The sequence below is a fragment of the Muscardinus avellanarius genome, assembly GCF_963383645.1.
Source record: "Muscardinus avellanarius genome assembly, chromosome: 2".
Classification (NCBI taxonomy): domain Eukaryota; kingdom Metazoa; phylum Chordata; class Mammalia; order Rodentia; family Gliridae; genus Muscardinus; species Muscardinus avellanarius.
Genome location: NC_137787.1, coordinates 110,769,420 through 110,791,663, shown reverse-complemented (window position 1 = coordinate 110,791,663; position 22,244 = coordinate 110,769,420). Strand labels below are relative to the sequence as shown.

Genomic DNA, 22,244 nt, shown 5'->3' with positions numbered 1-22,244 from the left:
CTGCTATGGATTGAACTCAGGGGCTTTCTACCTCTGAGCTACATTCCCAGCCCTATTTTTTATTCTTTCTTTCTTTCTTTTTTTTGATGGTACTGGGGGTGGAACCCAGGGGCTTTTCTACCTCAAGGCTATACTGCCAGCCCTATGTTTATACTTTATTTGATAACAGGGTCTCACTAAGTTGCTGAGAGCCTCACTCAGTAGATGAGTCTGGCTTCGAACCTGTGAGATCCTCCTGCCTCAGCCTCCTAAGCACTGGGATTACAAGTGTGCGCCACCATGCCTGGCTTTTCTTTATTTTGAAACAGGGTCTCACTATGTTTCAGAGGGCCTCACTAAGTAGCTGAGGCTGGCCACAATTGTACTTGTTTTTTCTAATGATAGATTTTTTTTTTTTTTTTTTTTTTTTGGTGGTACTAGGGGTAGAACCCAGGGGCTTTTCTACCTCTGGGCTATACTCCCAGACCTATTTTTATGTTTTATTTGGAGACAGGGTTTCACTAAGTTGCTGAAAGCCTCACTGAGTAGTTGAGGCTGGCTTTGAACCTGTGCGATCCTTCTTTCTCAGCCTCCCAATCTCTGGGATTACAAGCATGCACCACCATGCTCGGCTTTTCTAATGATAGATTTTATAACCAGTGTCAAGGAACTGGAGTCAGATGGGTCAGCCTTACCAGATATTAGCAGATGTTGGGGTCTCAGTTTGTTGCCCAGGCTGGCTTTGAACTCCTAGGCGTAAGTGGTCTTTATCCTCCCACCTCATCCTCCTGAGTAGTTGGGACAAAAGGGGTGTACCATCATGCATATCCCACAATTAAAAAAAAATTTTTTTTTCTGGGGATTAAACTGAGGGCCTCACATATGCACTATACCATTGAGCTGATCCCCAGGCCATGGGTATTAACGTGTGTGTGTGTGCGTGCGTGTGTGTGTGTGTGCGTGTGTGCGTGTGTGTGTGTGTGTATACATGTGTTGTTGCATCCCTATGGCTCTGACCAGCAGAGCCTAGGGAAGAAACACATGAACGCTGAGTCTGTTGATGATGCTTCCTCTTTAATGCTTCCCTTCAATGCGCACAGAAGGCAAATATATATCAGTCTCATAACCCCTCCCTCATCACTCCACCAACCCCAAGCTTCCCACAGCTAGGGCATGCACATTTCTAACCCTCTCATAGGAGGGCTGGTGGTAGCACGAGGCGCTGCGCCACTGATCATCCATAGGGCGCCTGATAGGGCTCACTGCCCAGGCTCAGGGCACCGCCAGCCTCGTGAGCCTCGTGACTTGGCAACATGCCTAGGCGCCATCTTGAGCCACCGCCCCATCCCGGTCTAGCCGAGTAGGCCCCGACATCTCCCCCTTTTTGTTTTATTAAAATTAAGGCTCGGGACCGTGTCTGTCTTCGGTTGTCGAACCTCAAGGATCATTCTTACCCGTCATCGGGAAAGCAATAGCATGATTACTCCCCTGTCTTAGGTTGATATGATCCCGGGGACGATTGTACCCGTCTTTGACTACCGATCCAGCATATTGAGCCATATGTGAGGAGATGAGCCAGCTTCAAGGGCAGCTAGAGCTAGCACCAGCATGTGTTGTTGTTGCACAGTTTCTTGTCGAATATGCCTGATATATCCAACCAGGACACAGCATACTACCACCAGCAAAAAATGCCCAGAATGCCACGCCACCCCAATCTCTTAAGAAGCCCACTGTCCCCTGTATCAGGTCCATCCATTGTTGTACTGAGGCAATCTCCACGCGGGTAGATTTGATCGCGACAATGGACGCTCGAGGTTCTGTCATAGTCTGTTCAAATGTATGGCTCCAATTTCCCAGAAGCATTCTGCCTATCTGTCGGGATAGATTGCCTGCATGGGAAAAATTCTGATACTGCACAGAGGTTATGCATAATCCAGACAATTTTTGAATACGTGGTACCATGGCCATCTGTTCCAAGATGTCGACCTGTTCTTCTAATAGATCCACTCTTTGATTTACCATCATTATGCTTGCTTTAAGATGCCCATTTCTTTCACTCCTCCCTTAAAAAGAATCTTACAGAGAGCCTCTTTGACTTTCATAGTAGTAACCTTAGACCCCATGATAAGTCTTGCTTCGTCGCAGTCCGCGAGCCTTCTACTTCGTCGCTAAATCCTGCAAACCTACACAGCGCTGTCCCTTCGTCGCCTACCTGCGAACCTTTTCCCCGGCGTTCCCCGTACGGGTCACCACTTGTCCCGTCCCTATGGCGTTCCTGGGTTTCGGCTCCACTATGTCGCGTCCCTACGGCTCTGACCAGCAGAGCCTAGGGAAGAAACACATGAACGCCGAGTCTGTTGATGATGCTTCCTCTTTAATGCTTCCCCTTCAATGCGCACAGAAGGCAAATATATATCAGTCTCATAACCCCTCCCTCACTGTTTGAGGGTTGTAGAATGCTCCAGAGGCTCTGAGGGAGTCAGTGGGCCATGTGCTGAGCCCATATTGCTTTACTAGTCACTTTTTCATTTCATAGATGGGGATTAGTGGCATGGAAATTCATTGATTCTTACTTTTTTGTGTGTGTGTGGTACTGGGGATTGAACCCAGGAGCATTCTACCACTGAGCTACACCCTCAGACCCATTTTTTATTCTTTATTTTGAAACAGGGTATCACTAAGTAGCTGTGGCTGGCTGTGAACCTGTGATCCTCCTGTCTCAGCCTCCCAAGTACTGGGATTACAAGTGTGCACCACCACTCCCAGCTTGATTCTTACATTTGATCATTCTAGAATCTCTTTGAGTTGTACTCTGGACATACTAGTTTCCTAAAACTGCCATAACAAAGTACCACAGAGAACAAGAGAATAGCGAAGCACAACAGAAATGTATTGTCTCATAGTTTTGAAAGCTGAGGAAGTCCTAGGTGGAGAAGTGGCAGCTCCAGGTTCCGTCTTCATCTCTACAGGGGAAGAGCTTTCTCTGCCTCTTCCAGCCTCTGGTAGCTGCAGACATTCCTTGTTTTGTAGTATGATTTCAGTGAATACTTCTGTCTTCATATGGCATTCTCCCTGTGTCTCTGTACATTGTTTTACCTGGGGTGTGTCTGTCTCTGGATTGAAATTTCTTTCTTTTATGGTGCCAGTTATATTGGATTAACCTTGTCACTTAACTGGATCACTCCTATAAAGACTTGTCTCTAAATAAGTTCATAATCTGAGGTATTGGGGGTTGGGGCTTCAATATATCTTTTTTGGAGGATAAAATTCAATCCATAGCTGAGTGTGGTGACATATACCTGTAATCCTTGTACTTGGGAGGCTGAGACAGAAGGCTCACAGGTTGAAGGCCAGCCTCAGCAATTTAGTGAGGTCCTTGGCTACTTAGATCCTTTTTCAAAATAAAATAAATCAATAAATAGGGCTGGGGAGGATGGTTTGGAGGTAGATTGCCCCTGGGCTTGATCCCCAGTACCAAAAAAACAAAAGCAAAAAACAACCTATAACAGTCATTTTTCATTTGTTCTAAGCTTTTTTTTTTCTTCAGTATTGGGGATGGAACCCAGGAGCATTCTACCTTCGACCTACACCCCAGCCCTATTTTTACTCTAATTTGAAACAGTCTCAGTAAGTTGGGGAGAGCCTCACTAAGTAGCTGAGGCTGCCTGTGAACTTGAGATCCTCCAGTCTCAGCCTCCCAAGTACTGGGATTACAAGCATGTACTACCATATCAGGCTTTTAGCTTTCTTTACTGTCGATGCTTTTAAAGTATGGTTGCAACAACGTTCTGAGCCCAGCACTAGCTTGGGTACCTCTGTGTATAATACTGTATGTGAAGTGGAGCCTCTGTGAGAAAGAATGTTAGTGAACTGCCTACCTTCAGTTGTGTGTCAGTCAGCTGTGGACTACCTAGATGGTGCTTTTATGTTTCAAAAGTATTACTACTTTATAACTTTAATGTTACTTTGTGTCTCCAGGTATTAAGATTGTTATTTTGTGTCTCTAAATATTCAAATTTAAATATCACCTTCTCTTCTTTTCCCCTTTTAGGGCTTTGTTGTACAATGGGACTTCTGATCGCATTCACTGCTTTGGGGCTCTTCTCCTCAGTGAAAGCTGATTCAAAAGCCATCACAACTTCTCTGACAACAAAGTGGTTTTCCACCCCACTGTTGTTAGAAGCCAGGTAAGAAGACATTTTCCTCTTTACATACTTGAGTGTAAATGTAGGCTCTGCTGGCAAATATTCAGAGGCTTTTTAGGGAGTACAATTATGATCTTCTGATGCATTTATTAAGAGTGTCTTTCAGTCTGCTGTGCAGTGTGTTGCATATAGCCTGTTAGGACACAGAAGCTGTCTTTCTATAGGACAGGGCTGTCTGAGTCATAGAGACTTTTAGGAACTTCATTAGACAAATATATAGAACTGCTTAGATTATTATAATATCTTCCAAGAAATGTAGATGTGTGGTAATAAGGGAAGAGAATGTTGTACTTTAAAGAAATTTTTAGCTGGACACAGTGAGCATGCCTTTAACCCAAGTGGTTAGGAGGTTGAGATGGGAGCATTGTAGGTTTGAGGACAGCCGCAGAAAAGTAAGGAGACTCTAAGCAACCTAATGAAACTCTGTTTGAAAAACATAAAAGAGCCGAACATGGTGGCTCACGCTTGTAATCCCAGCGCTTGGGAGGCTGAGACAGGAGGATCACACAGGTTCAAAGCCAGCCTCAGCTACTTAATGAGGCTCTCAGCAACTTATTGAGACCCTGTTTCCAAATAAAGTATAAAATAGGGCTGGGAGTATATCCTGGAGGTAGAAAAGCCCCTGGGTTTTCCCCCCAGTTCCACACACACAAAAATAAAAGAGTGATAGAGAGAGATGTAGCTCAGAGATAGAATGCTCCTGGGTTCCATCCCCAGTACCATATTTAAAAAATGTACATGTTCTACATTGTAGCATTTCGAAAATTACAAAACTATGGTGCATTTTAATCAAATCAAGATGTTCTCTTACAATTAAAATTGGCAGCATTTTTCATAAAATAGGTTTTTCTTTTTGGAGGGGAGTGCTGGGGATTGATTTCAGAGGCATTCTGCCTCCTAGACAACTATACCCCCAGTCTTGTTTTATTTTTTGTTTTGAAAAGGATCTTGCTAGATTGCTGAGAGGCTCACTAAGTTGCTGGGGCTGGTCTACAACCTGCAATCCTCCTGTCATAGCCTTCCAAGTACTGTAGTACAGTTGTGTGCCACCATGCCCAGCTCTGCTATGTTTTATTTTTTATTTTATATTTTTATTTTTGTTTTGTGGGTCTGGGGATGAAACACAGGGGCATTCGACCTCTGAGCTACACCCTCTGCCGTTTCTTATTCATTTTGAAAGAGGGTCTCACTAAGTTGTGGAAAGCCTCTTTAAGTAGCTGAGGCTGGCCATAATCCGGGATCTTCTAGTCTCAGCCTCCTGAATGCTGGGATTATAAGCATGTGCCACCATGCCCAGCTATGCTATGTTTTAAAATCAATACAATACAGGGTAGCTAATAATTTCTTGGGAAATTTTTACATTTGAAGTCTGCTTTTTTAGCTAGTATTTATAATATAGTACTATGAGATACTTCTTTGTTTAGCCATTTTTATGTTTATGCACAGAAACTCGTAATTATTGTATTTCAAATAATGTACAGTTAGGTCCTGAAAAGAATCTTTCCAAAGGATAAATTTAAGCAGATTTAGTATCCTGCACTGGGTAAGTCTCTGTGTTTGTTGGGAGAAATTTGAACTGTCAGTTCACTTGTGGCCTTTCTTTGCCATCTTCAACTGAAAATTTTATCTTCTAATATTTTCCCATTAATTACTTGAACACTATGAAGAAAGTTTTGTTGTGTTGATTGTATGTATGAATAGTTGCTTCCTTCTAAGGAATAGGCCTCATGTGGTGTTGCTAAGAGGACCTGTGGGAGGCACAGTACACAGGAATTGATCTTGTGTGTGTGTGTGTGGGGGGGTCTGGGGATGGAACCCATGGGCATTCGACCTCTGGGCGACACCCCCAGCCCTATTTTTTATTCTTTATTTTGAGACAGGGTCTCACTAAGTTGCAGAGCCTCAGTAAGTAGCTGAGGCTGTCCGCGAACAGCGATTCTCCGGTCTCAGCCTCCCGAAAGCTGGGATTACAAGCGTGCGCTGCCATGCCCACCCAGCTAGGAATTGATCTTGATGTGTCCAGGGGCCTAACAGACTTTCTGTTGAAGAAGTTGTCTCCTTTTTTTTTTTTTTTTGTGGTACTGGGGTTCCTGGAAGCCCTTCTACCTCCGGGCTACACTCCTAGATCTATTTTATACTTCTTAAAATTTGGAAACAGGGTCTCTTAAGCCAGCAAGGCTGGCTCCAAACCAGCGCAATCCTCCTGTCTCTACCTCCCAAGTGCGGGGATTACAAGCGTGCGCCACCAGGCCCGGCGGAAGTTGTCTTCTTTCACTTCTTTTTGCCTCCCTTTTCGAGCAACCAAGTGGCCAAAAAAAAAAAAAAAAAAAAAAAAAAAAAGACAAGGCAAAAACCCCCACCAAAACAAATCCCATACCTCTACTGTATTTTTCTTATGTATTATTTATTTTTGTGGTACTGGGGATTGAACCTAGGGGCATTTTATCTCTGAGCTACACCCCTCCACCCTGTTTTATTTTTTATTTGGAAACAGGGTCTCACTAAGTTGTAGAGGACCTCACTAAGTAGCTTTCTGTGATCCTCCTGTCTCAGCTTCCCAAGTACTGGGATTACTAGTGTGCACCACCACACCCAGCTTCCCACTGTATTTTATTATGATAACATAACTGATTTTATAAATGGATTGAGCCAGGTGTGATGGCGCACACTTGTAATCTCAGTACTTGGAAGAACGAGACAGGAAGATCACACGTTCACAGCCAGCCTCAGCTACTTAAGGAGGCCTTTTACAAATTAGTGAGACCTTGTTTCACAATAAATAAAAAACAGGGCTAGGGGCATAGCTCAGAGGTAGAATGCTTCTGAGTTCAACCCCCTAGTTTTGCAAAAATAAAAATAAATAGATAAATAAATTCAGCTCCTCAAATATCACTACTTCATTAGACACAGCCATAAAGCAAAGTGACTGAAGGAGGGCTAGTCTGACTCCCTGAGGTAGGGCTCTTGTAGCTTAAGTGTTTTCCTTTTTTCTAAAAATTTTTGGGGTAATTTATCTGGTGTAATTCTAAATCAGTGAAGTTTGCAATCACTTGCTGAGTCATTTTGAACAGATAACTGTAACAGATATATTGTGATCGTCTGCTTAACATTCTTAACTTACATTCCATTTCCTTCACTTATACTAATTTCTCTGTTTGTACTTTGTCCAAAAAGGTTCTAATGGCATCTACCTATGGACTTTTGGGGATGTATCCTGAAATTGTTGGCTTTAGTTGCTCAATGTTTTTCAGGTTTTTTATGAATTAGTGAGGCTCTGTTGTTTCCTTCTTCAGCTTCCTTATCACAAACATCTCCCCTTCTCATGATACCTCTGGGCACTTTTTTTAGGTCATTATTTTTAAGTCTCTTTTATGGCTGTTTGTAAACAGCTGGCCAAGGTAACGGGACTTGTAGGAAACTCAGAAAGGAGCTCTGCTTACTTGAAATCATTCCGTATTCACCTCGAATTGACGGAGCCCATTGTCCTTCTCTCCTGTGTCTGATGAGGGATTGGAGCCCTTTGTGTATCTGGATGAGGATTAAGGGTCAGAACTGTTTTCTGCACATCAAGGTGTGCAGCTTTCGCAGACCTTCTTTGCAGCTAGCCTTTAGGGACTACGAATAGTTGAGTGTATATTTTTAGTTTGTGTCCGATGTTTATTTGGGAGTTGTATCCTTGGATTTATCCATGAAGTGATATATGTGTGTATATATATGTGTGTGTGTGTGTGTTTGATTGAGGTAAAACTCTGAATATGTTTTGAATAGCTCTAGTTACTCACAAATATTATTGTAGATATGTATATTTATTAAAATTGTCTCCAAGCCAGGCATGGTGGCACACTCCTGTAATCCTGGTACTTGGGAGGCCAAGACAAGAGGATCACAGGTTCGAAACCAGTCTCAGCAACTTAGCGAGGCCGTCAGCAATTTATTGAGACCTGTTTTAAAATAAAAAATAAGCTTGGCATGGTGGCACATGCTTGTACCCAGTACTTGGGAGACTGAGACAGGAGGATCACAGGTTCGTGGCCAGCCTCAGCAACTTAGCAAGGGCCTCTGCAACTTAGCAAGACCCTGTTTTCAAATAAAAATGATTCAGATTTGGTGTGTGCTTGTAATCCCAGTACTTGGGACACTGAGGCAGGGGGATCACTGGTTCTAGGCCAGCCTCAGCAACTTAGTGAGGCTCTCAGAACTCTCAGCCCCTGGGTTTAAACCCCAGTATCACACACACACAAATAAAATACAGTAGGGCTGGGGTACAGCTCAGAGGTTAAAACTAACGAACAAACAAAATATATATTTGCAAAAATAATACATACATAAATATAAGGAGCCAAGCATGGTGGTACATGCTTGTAATCCCAGTTCTTCAGAGACTTGTAATGGTTTGGACTGTTATGGTTTGGGAGAACAGTCCCTGGGGACCTTTGTTAGGCTCCCCAAGACTATTCCCATAAAACTGCAGGTTCTTGTCCTGAGCTAAGGATAGATATGCAATAGCCCGGACTCTTGCTGGAGATTTAAAGGAGTTTATTAAAAATATAGAAATATAGAAGACAGTTACAGCCCCATGCCATTCAGGAGTGGCGTGGGGGGGTGGTTTGAATGAATTCACTGATAATTCCTGGGTACAGAGTATTTTATAGTCAGTCCTCAACCAGACCTGTCCTCTGTAGGGCCCGCCCTTTTGATGTGGGGGGAATTCCTTCCTGCCAGTCTGTCCTGTTTATAGTACTGCCCCCCAAATGTGTTATTTGATCATTGGATTCTGGTCTTTCTTGAAGGCTTCGGGAATCTTCCCATGATTATCGAAGTCTGGGATCTCCTGAAGGTTTATGGCATCCTTCCACTTCCTTGGGAAATCTTATCTTTATAATAGAAACTATCGCTGAAAACTATCTCTGTTGATTGCTAATCTTTCTTGGTCCCTGGAATCCTGCAGCTTCTTTTTCTGAAGCTCCTGGCTTCTTTACTACCAAAGGTATATTTGAAAAATTGAAAATCTTTTCCAATACTGGTACATTAATACATTTTGAAGCTTCTTCCCAATACTGGTACAAGACTGAGCAAGAGGATCTCAGGTTTGTAGCCAGTCTCAGCAATTTAGTGAGGCCCTCAGCAACTTAGACTCTGTTTCGGAAGAAACAATAAAAACAGGGGTGGGGGCATATCTCAGAGGTAGAATGCCTCTGCATTCAGTCTCCAGTACCACAAAAAAGGGGGGGCACTGGGGGTATAACTGAAGGGTAGAATGTCTCTGGGTTCAATTCTCAGGATAAAAAAATTTACAATAAAAAAGAAACCAGTAGTCATAACTGGGCATGGTGGTACATGCCTGTAATTCCATTACTTGGGAGGCTGAGACAGAATCATAGGTTGGAAACTAGTCTCAGGAGTTTAGCAAGGCTGCAGCAATTTAGTAAGACCCTCTTTCAAAATAAAATAGGGGGGGGGGTGTTGCTGAGGTAGAATGCCTCTGGGTTCAATCTCAGCACCACACATACATACACACACACACACAAAGAAAAAGATAAAACAAACTAGTGGTCATTAATTAGGTGCTAGATATTTTATAATGGCCCAAAAGTGTAGTGTGAACTTGATTTTATATCCAGCTTCTGAATTTACTAATATTGTGTTCTTGAGAAAGCTCATAATGTCTCTGAATTGTAGTTTCTTTATTTGGAGAATGATTGTCAGTGAGGGTTGCTGTGAGGATTCATGGACAAGGGTGAACATGTCAAGTGTGATGACTTCTAAGAGCAGTCCCTTTCCCTGTCTAACCCTGTTTAGAAGACCCATCTGTTCTCCCACAATGACTTCAGAAATCTAAGAGAACAAATTTACCACCAGTTTGTGCTCTCTGGTAGACATTCAGGTTATTCTCTTTTTTTTTTTTTTGTGATGCTGCGGGTGGAACCCAGGGCTTTTATACCTCTGGGCTATACTCCCAGACCTATTTTATACTTTTTAAAATTTATATTTATATTTTTTCCTTCCTTCCTTCCTTCCTTCCTTCCTTCCTTCCTTCCTTCTTTCTTTCTTTCGTGGTACTGGGGTTCCTGGAAGCCCTTCTACCTCCGGGCTACATTCCCAGACCTATTTTTACTTTTTTATTTGGAAACAGCGTCTCCTAAGCCAGCGCGTGGCTGGCTTTGAACCTGTGCGATCCTCCTGTCTCTGCCTCCCAAGCGTGGGGATTACAAGCGTGTGCCACCACACCTGGCTTATTCTTTATTTTTTTTAAAAACAGGGTCTCACTAAGTTTCAGAGGGCCTAACTGCAATCCTCCAGTCTCAGCCTCCCAAATGCTGGGATTATGAGCATGTGCCACCACCCCTAGCTGTTTTTTTGCCTTTTTTTTTTTTTTTTGTGGTATTGGAGGTTGAACTCAGAGGCGTTCTACCTCTGAGCTACACTCCCAGTTCTTTTTGTTTTGTTTTGAAACAGAGTCTGAGTAGGTTGCTATGAATCTTGCTATGTTACTGAGGCTAATCTTGAACCTACACTTCTCCTGTCAGCCTCCCAAACACGGTTATTACAGGCATACACCACCACACCCAGCAATCCCGTAGTTTTTTTGTTTTGTTTTGTTTGGTGGTACTAGGGGTGGAATCAAGAGGCTTTCTACCTCTGGGCTACACTCCTAGACCTATTTTATATTTTATTTGGAAACAGGGTCTCACTAAGTGCACTCCCTGTTCATGTTACTCACTTTTACCTGTTTCAAGTTAATAACCACCTCCCTCTTTTCACTCCTATTGGCATATTTTAAAGTAATCCCAGGCACCATTTAATTTTATCTGTAAAACTACAGAATTTTACTCAGTGGAATAAATAGAAGGTTAAAAAATCAAAATAAAACAAGAAACAAACTTAATTACCCTGCAAAAATTTGGCAGTGTTTCTTTTATTTATGTCGCCTATTCTCTCCTATATGATGTCTGTGGTCTAGTAATTAATTTTCTTAAGACTGTTCCAAGCTTATATGTTTAAGACTTATATGATGTATGTTTCAGGAAGTTTTCCTATAATTATACAGAAAGTATGTATTTAGCCTGAGTAAATCTTTATTCTCACTGTAGCTGACAAATATGTCATCTTGCCCCACCAACTAGCTTTTTTGTGAAGGTGGCTTTAATTCATAAATTTATTGTTTGTTTGCATATCATTCATGACATATATTAGCTCCTATTTTTCTAAGACTGTAAGCTCTTCTATGGTTGGGCTGGTGTCTATATCAGTACGAGAAAGCTAAGAGAAATCCTACTCTCAAGAAGGTACTACATAATTTAATACATCTTAAGTATTTTTAGAACCTAATTTTAGAGAAGTTGTTCATTACCAGGAAATGTTTCTTATTTTTCCCATATTTCTGTGTTTAGCTGTGGAGTAGAGTGAAAGTTGTACACCCCAGTGTTGACAAGTAATGGGAAGGTCTTCTTTTGGCTAGGTAAGCAGAGACACAGATCTGTAGTTTGTTTAAGACACTGAAAGATCACCACTGCTTTAGTTTGTGGTGTGTGGAGGCCAAGATAACCAGTTCACATGGGTCATTCATTCAGATACTGCCAGCCATTTTTAGGGGTTTTAACACTTGAATGAATGGAAATTTAGAATGGCCATTGTTTTAGACCCCCCCAAAATTAAGATGACATTAAATTCTTCAATCTAATTTTTTTTATATCAGTGCTAATTTTAGACTAAAAGTTGGTGATCTTGAAAATTTAGATTAATGGATGTTAAGAATATGACATGCTGCTTTGAGACTCCCAGAAATTTTTCTAGGGGTGTGTTTACTGTGGGTAAACCTCAGGCAAGACATTTTTTTTTTCTTTGTAAGGTCTTCCTGAAAATAAGTGAGTAAAACTAGTACTAGATTTATCAATTTTCTTATTCTGCTTCTACTACTGACAGCATTTTTGTTAATGGGGTTTCATAAACTTTTATGTGGGGACTTTCCTGTTGTACAGGTTTTATTCCAGATTTCTTATGAAATAGCTTTTAAGCTGTTAAGTGAATCAGATATTAAGCTAATAAGTTACTAATAGCTAACAAGTTAGTAAGACTTGCTTAGATTTAAGAAATATATATTATGCATATGTCAAACAGTGGACATTTGGAAGTTTAAAAACTTTTTTAAAATTCTGTGTAGTGATATAGTTTGTATTAGAAAATTTCATTGAGTGTTATTGCTGACCTTTCCTCCTTTTTTCTCAGTGAGTTTTTAGCAGAAGACAGTCAAGAGAAATTCTGGAATTTTGTAGAAGCCAGTCAAAATATTGGATCATCAAATCATCACGGTAAAATTGAAGTAAATGCTTCTTTGACTTTGCTGTCTCAGAAAATATTAGAAAAAGTCGTCTCATATATAGTACATGTGACATGGCAATTAATGGAAACCATTTTTATCTTTAAGTGTTATGGTGAAATATGTTGCGGTGTGTGTGAGGGGAGAAATAATTCCCCCAACAAAACCACACAGAGGTAAAAAATTGCGGGTTCTTGTCCTGAGCTAAGAGTAAATACCCATTTGCCCGGACTCTTGCTGAAGATTTAAAGTTTATTTAAAAGATAGAAATACAGAATGTAGTTACAACCCCATGCCATTCAAGAATGGCACAGGGGCATGTTTGGAGAGAATACACTTAAAGTCCCTGCTGAGTGTTCTTATCCTTTGATATGTAGATATGCTGCCCTAGCCCAGGTATCTGCTCCATCTCCATCCCAGCGGGATCCACCCCCTCCGTAGGGTGGGGGGCAGCCATGTCTGGGGCACAGACCCCCACACCTTTTGTTACACTCCCAAGATGTGTTTAGTTGTTTATTCTGATCTGGGATTTTCTCCCATCCTTGAGGAACTCTGCCTCTCTTCAGAAATGTAAAAAGGCCCTTGGCTCCTTCTATTCTTTTGCTAATTATCCATGCAGAAATCTGCTGGCCACCTCCCAACAGCCCCTGACTTTCTTCACTACGAACAATGTATTTTTAAAATTGGAAATCTTTCCCACTACTGGTTCATTAATACATTTTGAAACCTTTTCCCAATACCTAAGGACTAGAGTTGTGATGGTAGGCAGGAAGAACCAACACAACCCCAAGAATTGTTTTTATTTTTGGTGCTAGGGATTGAATTCAGGGCCACATGCTCTACCACTGAGCTACACCTTAAGCCCTCAAGGATTTAAGCTAATCAGTTATTATTAAACTTTTTCTTTCTTTTTTTTTTTTTTTCTGTGGGTCTGGGGATGGAACCCAGGGGCATTTGACCTCCGAGCTATATCCCCTGCCCTATTTTTTATTCTTTATTTTGAAATCGGGTCTCACTGAGTTGCAGAGGGCCTCACTAAGTAGGTCCTTGAACCGTGATCCTCCAGGTCTCAGCCTCCCAAATGCTGGGATTACAAGTGTGCGCCACCACGCCCAGCATTATTAAGCTTTTTAAAAATAGATAGGGTCTTTTTATATTGCCCGGGGATTATATACCTGCGCTACCATGCCCAGTGAAATACATCTTTTTTAGGTAATGCATAGCTGTATTTCAAACTCAAAAATTACATTGACAGAGATAAGTTCTTATTGAAGGAGTGTTTGAAAACCATGGGATTAGCTGGGTGTAGTGGTGCACGCTTGTAATCCCTGCGCTTGGGAGGCTGAGACAGGAGGATCGCACAGGTTCAAAGCCAGCCTCAGCTACATAGTGAGGCTCTCAGCAACTTAGTGAGACCCTGTTTCCAAATAAAATATAAAATAGGTCTAGGAGTGTAGCCCATAGGTAGAAAGCCTCTTGGTTCCACCCCCAGTACCACCAAACAAAACAAAACAAAACTATGGGATTTCTGGGTGTAATGCTGTATTCCTGTAATAACAGTGTTTGGGAGGCTGACAGGAGAATTGTAGGTTCAAGATTAGCCTCAGTAACATAGCAAGATTCATGGCAACCTACTCAGACTCTGTTTCAAAACAAAACAACAAAAAGAACTGGGAGTGTAGCTCAGAGGTAAATGCCTTTGAGTTCAAACTCCAATAACCCCCCCCCACCCCCACACACACAAAAGCAAAAAAAACAGCTAGGGGTGGTGGCACATGCTCGTAATCCCAGCATTTGGGAGGCCGAGACTGGAGGATTGCAGTTAGTGAGGCCCTCTGCAACTTAGTGAGACGCTGTTTCAAAAAAATAAAGAATAAAAAATAGGGTGGGGAGTATAGCTTGGAGGTTGAATGCTCCTGGGTTCTATCCCCAGACCTACAAAAACAAAAAGCATAAAAGCAAAAAAATAAAGCCAGGTGTGGTGGCACACACTTATACTTTCAGTACTTGGACGGCAGACATGGGAAGATTGTGGGTTCAAAAATCACCTCAGTAATTTAGCGAGATCTTTAGCAATTTGGTTAGATTCTGTTTCAGCCTAAAAAGTAAGATAGCGTTAGGGGTCTAGGTTAGAGGTAGAATGCTCCTGGGTTCAATCCCCAGTACTTCAAAGAAAAAAGAAAACTATGTGACTGCCATCAATTTTAGTAGAATTGGTTTTTCAAACTTTTTTTTTCTTTTTAAGATAATGGTCTAACTATGTAGCTCAGGTTGGCCTTGGCCTTATAGGCTGATGTGATTCTTTTTACTTAACCTTACCAGTAGCTGGGACACAGGTCTGTGGTACCATGGCCACCTTAATTTCTTTTTTTTTTGTTGTTGTACTGAGGATGGAACCCAGGAGCATTCTACCTTCGAGCTATATACCTAGACCTATTTTTTATTCTTTATTTTGAAATAGGGTCTCAGTGAGTTGCAAAGGGCCTCACTAAGTAGCTGAGGCTGTCCTTGAACTGTAATCCTCCTGTCTCAGCCTCCCAAGTACTGTGATTACAAGTGTGTGCCATGTTGCCTGGTTTTAGTCTTTTTATTTTAATTAATTACTTTTACTTTTGGAACTGGGGGTGGAACCCAGGGGCATTCTACCTCCATGCTATATCCCAAGTCCCATTTTTTATTCTTTATTTTGAAACTTGGTCTCACTGAGTTGCAAAGGGCCTCACTAAGTAGCTGAGGCTATCTTTGAACCACGATCCTCCTGTCTCAGCCTCCTAAGTACTGGGATTACAAGCATGTGCTATCATGCCTGACTAGTCTTTTTATTTTTGAAACAGGGTCTCACTGAGTTGCGAAGGGCCTCACTAAGTAGGCCTACACTCCCAGACCTAGTTTATATATATTTTTTATTTTGGAAATAGGGTCTTTTAAGCCAGGAAGGCTGACTTCGAACCTGCACGATCCTACTGTTTCTTCCTCCCAAGCATGGGGAATGGTTCACCACCATTCCCGGTGTCTTTTTATTTTTTATTTTTTTAATTATTATTATTATTTTCTAATTTTTTGTGGGTCTGGGGATGGAACCCAGGGGAATTCGACCTCCAAGCTACACCCCCACCTTATTTTTATTTTTTATTTTGAAACAGGGTCTCACTGAACTGTGGAGGACCCCACTACTGAAGCTGTCCTTGAGCTGCAATTCTTCCGTCTCAGCCTCCCAATTGCTGAGATTACAAGCGTATGCCACCACGCTGGCCCCAGCCCTATTTTTTATTCTTTATTTTGAAACAGTGTCTCATCAAGTTATGGAAGGCCTTACTAAGTAGCTGAGGCTGCCTGCTATCCTCCTGTCTCAGCCTCCCAAGTACTAGGATTACAGGCATGTGCCACCACATCCGGCTTTAATTTCTTTTTGTGATAGATACATAGAGGTTTTGAATGAGCCTCTGTAAGTTTTAGTTGTATAATTTATCAAAATAATTTTATTTTCAAGAGTTTGTGGAACAAATTTATTGAAATTGGTTTGAACTCTGACATTTAAAAGAAAATTTTCTTGCTATATATAATATGTGTTCCTGGTGGAACATAATAGTATGAGTTCTTGGAAGTAATCATAAAAAACAGTTTATTTTTTTGAATATTATTTATATTGCTGCCACTTTATGATTGACACCATTAATATTCTGGCAACATTTTGAGGTGTTGCTTTCTGCTTCCTTCCACCATTTAGAAGATGGCATTATAGTGTAGAGCCTTTTATATTCTGCTTTTGGAAGCATTTAATATTTTTCATTTTAAAGTTGAAGATTTAAATATTTTGACTGGCTAACACATGATTTATAATTCACAGTGATAGGAAAGGTATACACAGAAAAGTTGTATCTTGGCCCTGTCCTTGTTTTTTCCCTGTTTTGTTTTTTGTTTTTGTTTTTAACAGTTCTGGGACGGAACCAGGAGGTATTGTATGTCTGAGCTACAGCTTCAGCTCTATTTTTCAGTCTTTTTATTTTTTATTTTTATTTTTTATTTTGGTGGTACTGGAGTTCCTGGAAGCCCTTCTACCTCTGGGCTACACTCTCAGACCTATTTTTTATACTTTTTTATTTGGAAACAGGGTCTCCTCGAACCTGCGCGATCCTCCTGTCTCTGCCTCCCAAGTGCAGGGATTACAAGCGTGCGCCACCACGCCCGGCCCAGTCTTGAAACAGGGTCTTACTGAGTTGTAAAGGCCATAACTAAGTAGCTGAGGCTGTTCGCGAACCATGATCCTCTGGTTCCTGCTTCCTGAATGCAGGGATTACAAGCGTGTGCCACCATACCCGGCTCTTCTCTGTTTTTAAAATAACTATTTAAATTAACGTATTTAGCCTATGGTATTTTTTTTTTACAACATTTACATTCACATATATATTCTCATTTCTCATTCTTTCTTTTCATAAAAAAGAAAACATAGTATGTACATTACTTTGTACATAGTGCTTTTTATTTACCCAGACAATTTTTCATATAATACGTGCATATTTTTTTCCCTTTCAAGTAATTTGGTCCAATTTTTTGTTTAAATGCTTCTTAAACTTTATGGTTTCATCTGTATCTTTTAATGTTTTGTACTTCCTAATTTCACTACTTAGTTTTTTGTTTGTTTTTTCTTTTAGTTATTTGAGTAAATAACATATAGTAGGTTCTCAGGATACACAGATAAATAAGTACTATATTCTGTCTGGGGAGGCTTAAAGTTAAGTTGGCTAGTAGGTAGGCAGTGAATAAGTAACTTAGTAAATGATATGATAAGTGAAAGAGGTAATCAAAGAAATATTCTGGGATCCAAGAAGAGATCTAATTAGGTTATTGAAGCTTGGGATGGGGATTGGGGTTACTTCCTGGAGTAGGTGATATTATAGCTGACTACTTCTTGGGAGTAGGTAAGAGTAAGTCATCTAAGTAAGTGGCAAAATAGTAGACAAGGGAGCGGGAGTAGTTTGAACAAAGGGAGGAGGAGAGGAAGGTTCAGCTGTATAGTGTACTCCAGGGAATTTTAACATTTGATAAAAGTTCAAGACAGTGTACTGGTAAAGTTTTCTAGCTTTATACTTATGAACTCTCTTATTTGGATCTTTTGTCATATATAGTTATTTTTGTTAATGCTCTTTCCTAACAGGTACTGATTATTCCTATTATCATGCAATATTGGAAACTTCATTTAAGTTTCTGTCACCTCTACAGCAGAATTTGTTGAAATTTTGTCTGTCTCTTCGGTCCTATTCGGCTACAATTCAAGCCTTTCAGCAGGTAAGTCCAGGGCTTATAGAGATCAGCATTTTGTAGGGTATATAACAAGATGACTGGATACATTGTATTTCACCTGGAATTGAATTACAGAGGTATCACTTTTTTATTTTTCTTTTGTGGTACTAAGGATTTCTGCCTGACATTTTTCCGGAACTTATGATATCTTTATTTTTGTGGTACTGGGATGGAACCCAGGACCATTCTACCTCCAGGCTATACCCCTAACCCTATTTTTATTCTTTTAGTTTGAAATAGGGCCTCACTAAGTTGCAGAGGGCCTTGCTAAATTACTAAGCCTGGCCATGAATCTGCAATCCAGCTGTCTCAGCCTCCCAAGTACTGGGATCATAAGCATGCACCACCCACCTATTTTTTATTCTTTATTTTGAAACAAGGTCTCACTAAGTTGTCCAGGGCCTCTAAAATACCCGAGGCTATCCACATGCAGAACTTGACAGGCTAAGATAGGAGGATAGCAGGTTGGAGGACAGCCTCAGCAATGTAGTGAGACTTACAGCAACCTAGTGAGACCCTGTTTCAAAATAAAAATGAAATAGGTCTGTGAGTGTAGCTCAGAGATAGAATGCCTCTGGGATCAATCCCTAGGACCACACAAAAAATTAATATATAAAATAGAGTGGAAAGTTGTGTTGGGAAAATTCTATGAGTATTTTTGTACTAAATTTTTTTCCCCTGCCATCCTGGTATGGAACCCAGGGGCATTCTACATCTGAGCTACACCCCAGCCTTATTTTTTATTCTTTATTTTGAAAAAGGGTCTCACTGAATTGCAAAGGGCCTCATTACATAGTAGCTGAGGTTGTCCACAAACTGCAATTTTCAAGTGTCAGCCTCCCAAATGATGTGATTACAAGTATGACCACCACACCTGGCTTACTAAAAACTTTTTAAAGGCTTTTTCCTTACACTTATTTAAAAAATAATCTGTGATTTGAAAACACCAGTTTTGCTTATTATTTATTTATTTATTTTGTTCCCTTTTTAATTTATTTTTTAATTAATTAGTTTATTTTTATTGGTGCACTGTATTCATACATCATATTGGGATAAAAAATACTTTTGTAGACATACATGCACACATCGCCCAGTTAACCCCTACCCAGTCCCCACCCCGTTCCCTCCCCATCCCTCTTTCCCATGCTTGGCTTAGTGGTTGACATCTAGTATTATAACAATTTATCCAAAATTAACAATGATATTCTCACATAACCGTTTCATTTGTCTTATACCAAGCTTTTGACGACTTAAAGATAACATTTCAATATTTCTTTTTGCTTTCTTTCTTACCAGAGAATATTTTTTTTAGGTGAAACTATCATACATTTATTTATTTATTTTTCAGAAAAAGTCTATCCTAATATGGAATATGTACTCTAGATACTCAAAATGATCTCGAAAAAGAACAAAGCTAGAAGATGTATATTTTCTGATTTCAAACCATATAAAGCTACAATAATTGAAACAGTGTAGTACTGTTCTAAAGGCAGATATATAAACCATTGGAGTTAAATAGAAGCCTAGAGATAAATTCTTCCATATGTTGTCAAGTTATTTTTGACAAGGTTTCCACGAACATTTGGTGGAGGAAATAATAATCTTTTAACTAAATATTGTTGAAAAATAATAATTACATGGAAAAGAATAAAATTGGACCCTTACCTAACACCATATACAAATATTAACTCAAAATAGATAAAAGACCTAAATATAAATCTTAAGACTATAAACTTTTAGAAGAAAATCTGGGTCATAAAACCTCACAACATTGAAATTGGCAGTGATTTCTTGGATATGATTTCAATGGCACAGGCAACAGAAGGGTAAACAAACTCCTAAAAAATAAAAAAAATTTTTTTTGTATATCCAAAGACAATGTAAACAGAGTTAAAAGTTACTGATAGAATGGGATAAAATACTTCCAAATGCTATATCTGAAGGTATATTAATATTCCAACTAGAAATCCTAAAAATTAGCAACAATAAAAGCAAACAATACAATTTAGAAATAGGTAAAAGACTAACATAAATAATGAGTCTCCACAGATAACCTATCTTAGTTGTCTGAGTAATATTGTACTATATATATACCATATTTTGTTTATCCTTTCTTTTTCCCATGGACATTTGGACTGTTTCCACCTTTTGGCCATTTTTAATAATGCTGCTGTGACACTTTGATGTCCACATATATGGTAGAATCTTTTCTTTCATTTCTTTTTGTTTGTATGCAGGAGTGTAATTCCTGGGTCATAGGATAATTTTTTATTTCTTACTTTTTTTGTCTCTGGGGATTGAACCCAGAGCCCTGAGACATTCTACCTTTGAGCTAAACCCCTAGCCGGGTTTTGTTTCTTATTTGGAAACAGCGGTCTCACTGAGTTGCTGAGGGTCTTGTTCAGTTGTTGGGGCTGACTCTGAACCTGTCATTTCCTGTCTCAGCCTTCCAAGCACTGGGATTACAGGGTCTTGGTAAATTGCCGAGGCTGGCCTTGAATCTGTAATACTCCTGTCTTGACCTCCCCAGTATTGGGATTCCAGGTATTCACCACCACACCTGGCTCTATATTTAACCATCAAACTTTTTATTTATTTTTTATTTATTTAATTTATTTTTTATTTTTTTTGAGGGTCTGGAGATGGAATCCAGAGGCATTTGACCTCTGAGCTACATCCCCTGCCGAATTTTTTACTCTTTATTTTGAAACAGGGTCTCACTGAGTTGTGGAGGGCCTCACTAAGTAGCTGAGGCTGTCCGCGAACCGCGATCCTCGGGTCTCAGCCTCCCGAATGCTGGGATTACAAGCGTGTGCCACCATGCCTGGCTACCATCAAACTTTTTTTTTTGGTGGTACTGGGGTTCCTGGAAGCCCTTCTACCTCCGGGCTATACTCCCAGACCTATCTTTACATTTTTTATTTGGAAACAGTGTCTCCTAAGCCAGCGTGTGCTGCTGGCTGCGAACCTGCACGATCCTCCTGTCTCTACCTCCCAAGTGCAGGGATTACAAGCGTGCGCCAGCATGCCCGGTTTACCATCAGACTTTTTAAACTTTTTTTTTTCTTTAATAGTATTGAGGACTGAATTGGGGCATTTTACCTCTGAGCTACACCCCCAGCCCTCTTCTCCTTTTCTTTTCCTTTTTCTCTTTCTTTTTTTTTCTTTTTTCTTTTTTGGGTGGGAAACAGTGGTTTCACTAAGTTATGGAGGGCCTCACTAAGTAACTGAGTAGATGAGGCTTGCCTCTAACCTGTCTTCCTCCTGTCTCAGCCTCCAAAGTACTGGGATTACAAGATGTACCACCACGCCTGGGTTTTTAGACTTTTTTTAAACATGTAGTTCTGTGGTATTAAGTATATTCATCCAACTCCAAAACTTTTTCATCTTACTGAAAAGATACTCTTTTACTGTTGGCTATACTATTTTACATTCTCACTAGTAATGTAGGAGGGTTTTGATTTTTCTACATCTTTCCTAATATTTATTTTTAATTTTTTTCTTTTTTTGCGGGTCTGGGGGTGGAACCCAGGGGCTATCGACCTCCGAGCTACACCCCCTGTCCTATTTTTTATTCTTTATTTTGAAACCGGGTCTCACTGAGTTGCAGAGGGTCTCAATAAGTAGTTGAGGCTGTCCATGAACCACAGTCCTCCAGTCTCAGCCTCCCGAATGCTGGGATTACAAGCGTGCGCCACCACGCCCGGCTATTATAATTTTTATTTTTAAAGATGCAAACAGAAAACATCTAAAACCGAAATTCCTGGAAAAACCTCTTGTTTTTTCCTGTCTTGTAGCTCTCTTCAAACTTAACCTTGGCCTCCTGTTGGGCCTTATGTTTAAGAGCAGGATCTCTGAAGACATCTTTATTGATGATGGTTTTGTCCAAGGGGATGTCCACAGAGTACCTTGTGGGCATTAGATGATTGTAGTCATAAACTTTCACAAAAGACTTGGTCTTTGATTTTTTTTTTTTTTTTTTTTTTGGCAGTTTTCTTCCTGCCCTGGCAGCAGTCACTTCGTGGGGATAGTGGTCAGTTCCAGTCCTCAGCGCATAGCTGTAGGGGCAGTCTGATGTGCCATCATCAGTTTTCTTCCACGATGATGGCATTGTTTCCAGAATAGTGTCTGGCCAGGACCAGCACCACCTTCCTGGGTTTCCTAAACTTGCCCATTTCCAGCAATTCTGATGTTGGCAGATTGGAATTCTCTGCTCAAACCTCAACCTACTGATGGCTCCTCTTTTTTTTTTTTTTGTAGTGAAGACTAAACCTGTGGGCATTCTACCTCTTGAGTTATGCCCATAGTACTTTTACTTTTTGTTTTGAAACAAGATCTTGCTAGGTTGCTGAGGGCCTTTCTATGTTGCTAAAGCTGGTCTTGAACTTGCAGCCCTCCTATCTTGGCCTTCCAAGTACTGGGATTACAAGGATGCGCCACCA

At 40.5% G+C, this 22,244-nt stretch overlaps 1 protein-coding gene and 1 pseudogene across 2 annotated transcripts in view; one reads left to right on the top strand and one right to left on the bottom strand.

Annotated features, from left to right (window-relative positions):
* Positions 1-4,032: 4,032 nt before the first annotated feature.
* Positions 4,033-22,244, top strand: part of UGGT1 (UDP-glucose glycoprotein glucosyltransferase 1) — a gene marked incomplete at its 3' end in the record, with an annotated part of 115,767 nt that continues 97,555 nt past the window's right edge. The window contains exons 1-3 of the mRNA XM_080689406.1: positions 4,033-4,166; positions 12,411-12,493; positions 17,657-17,787. Coding sequence (XP_080545532.1) covers positions 4,045-4,166; positions 12,411-12,493; positions 17,657-17,787 — 336 coding nt within the window. The 5' untranslated portion in view covers positions 4,033-4,044. The remainder of the gene's footprint in view (positions 4,167-12,410; positions 12,494-17,656; positions 17,788-22,244) is intronic.
* Positions 21,551-21,977, bottom strand: LOC308259034 (large ribosomal subunit protein eL27-like; annotated as a pseudogene). The gene has a single exon. The product of its transcript is annotated as a large ribosomal subunit protein eL27-like (transcript).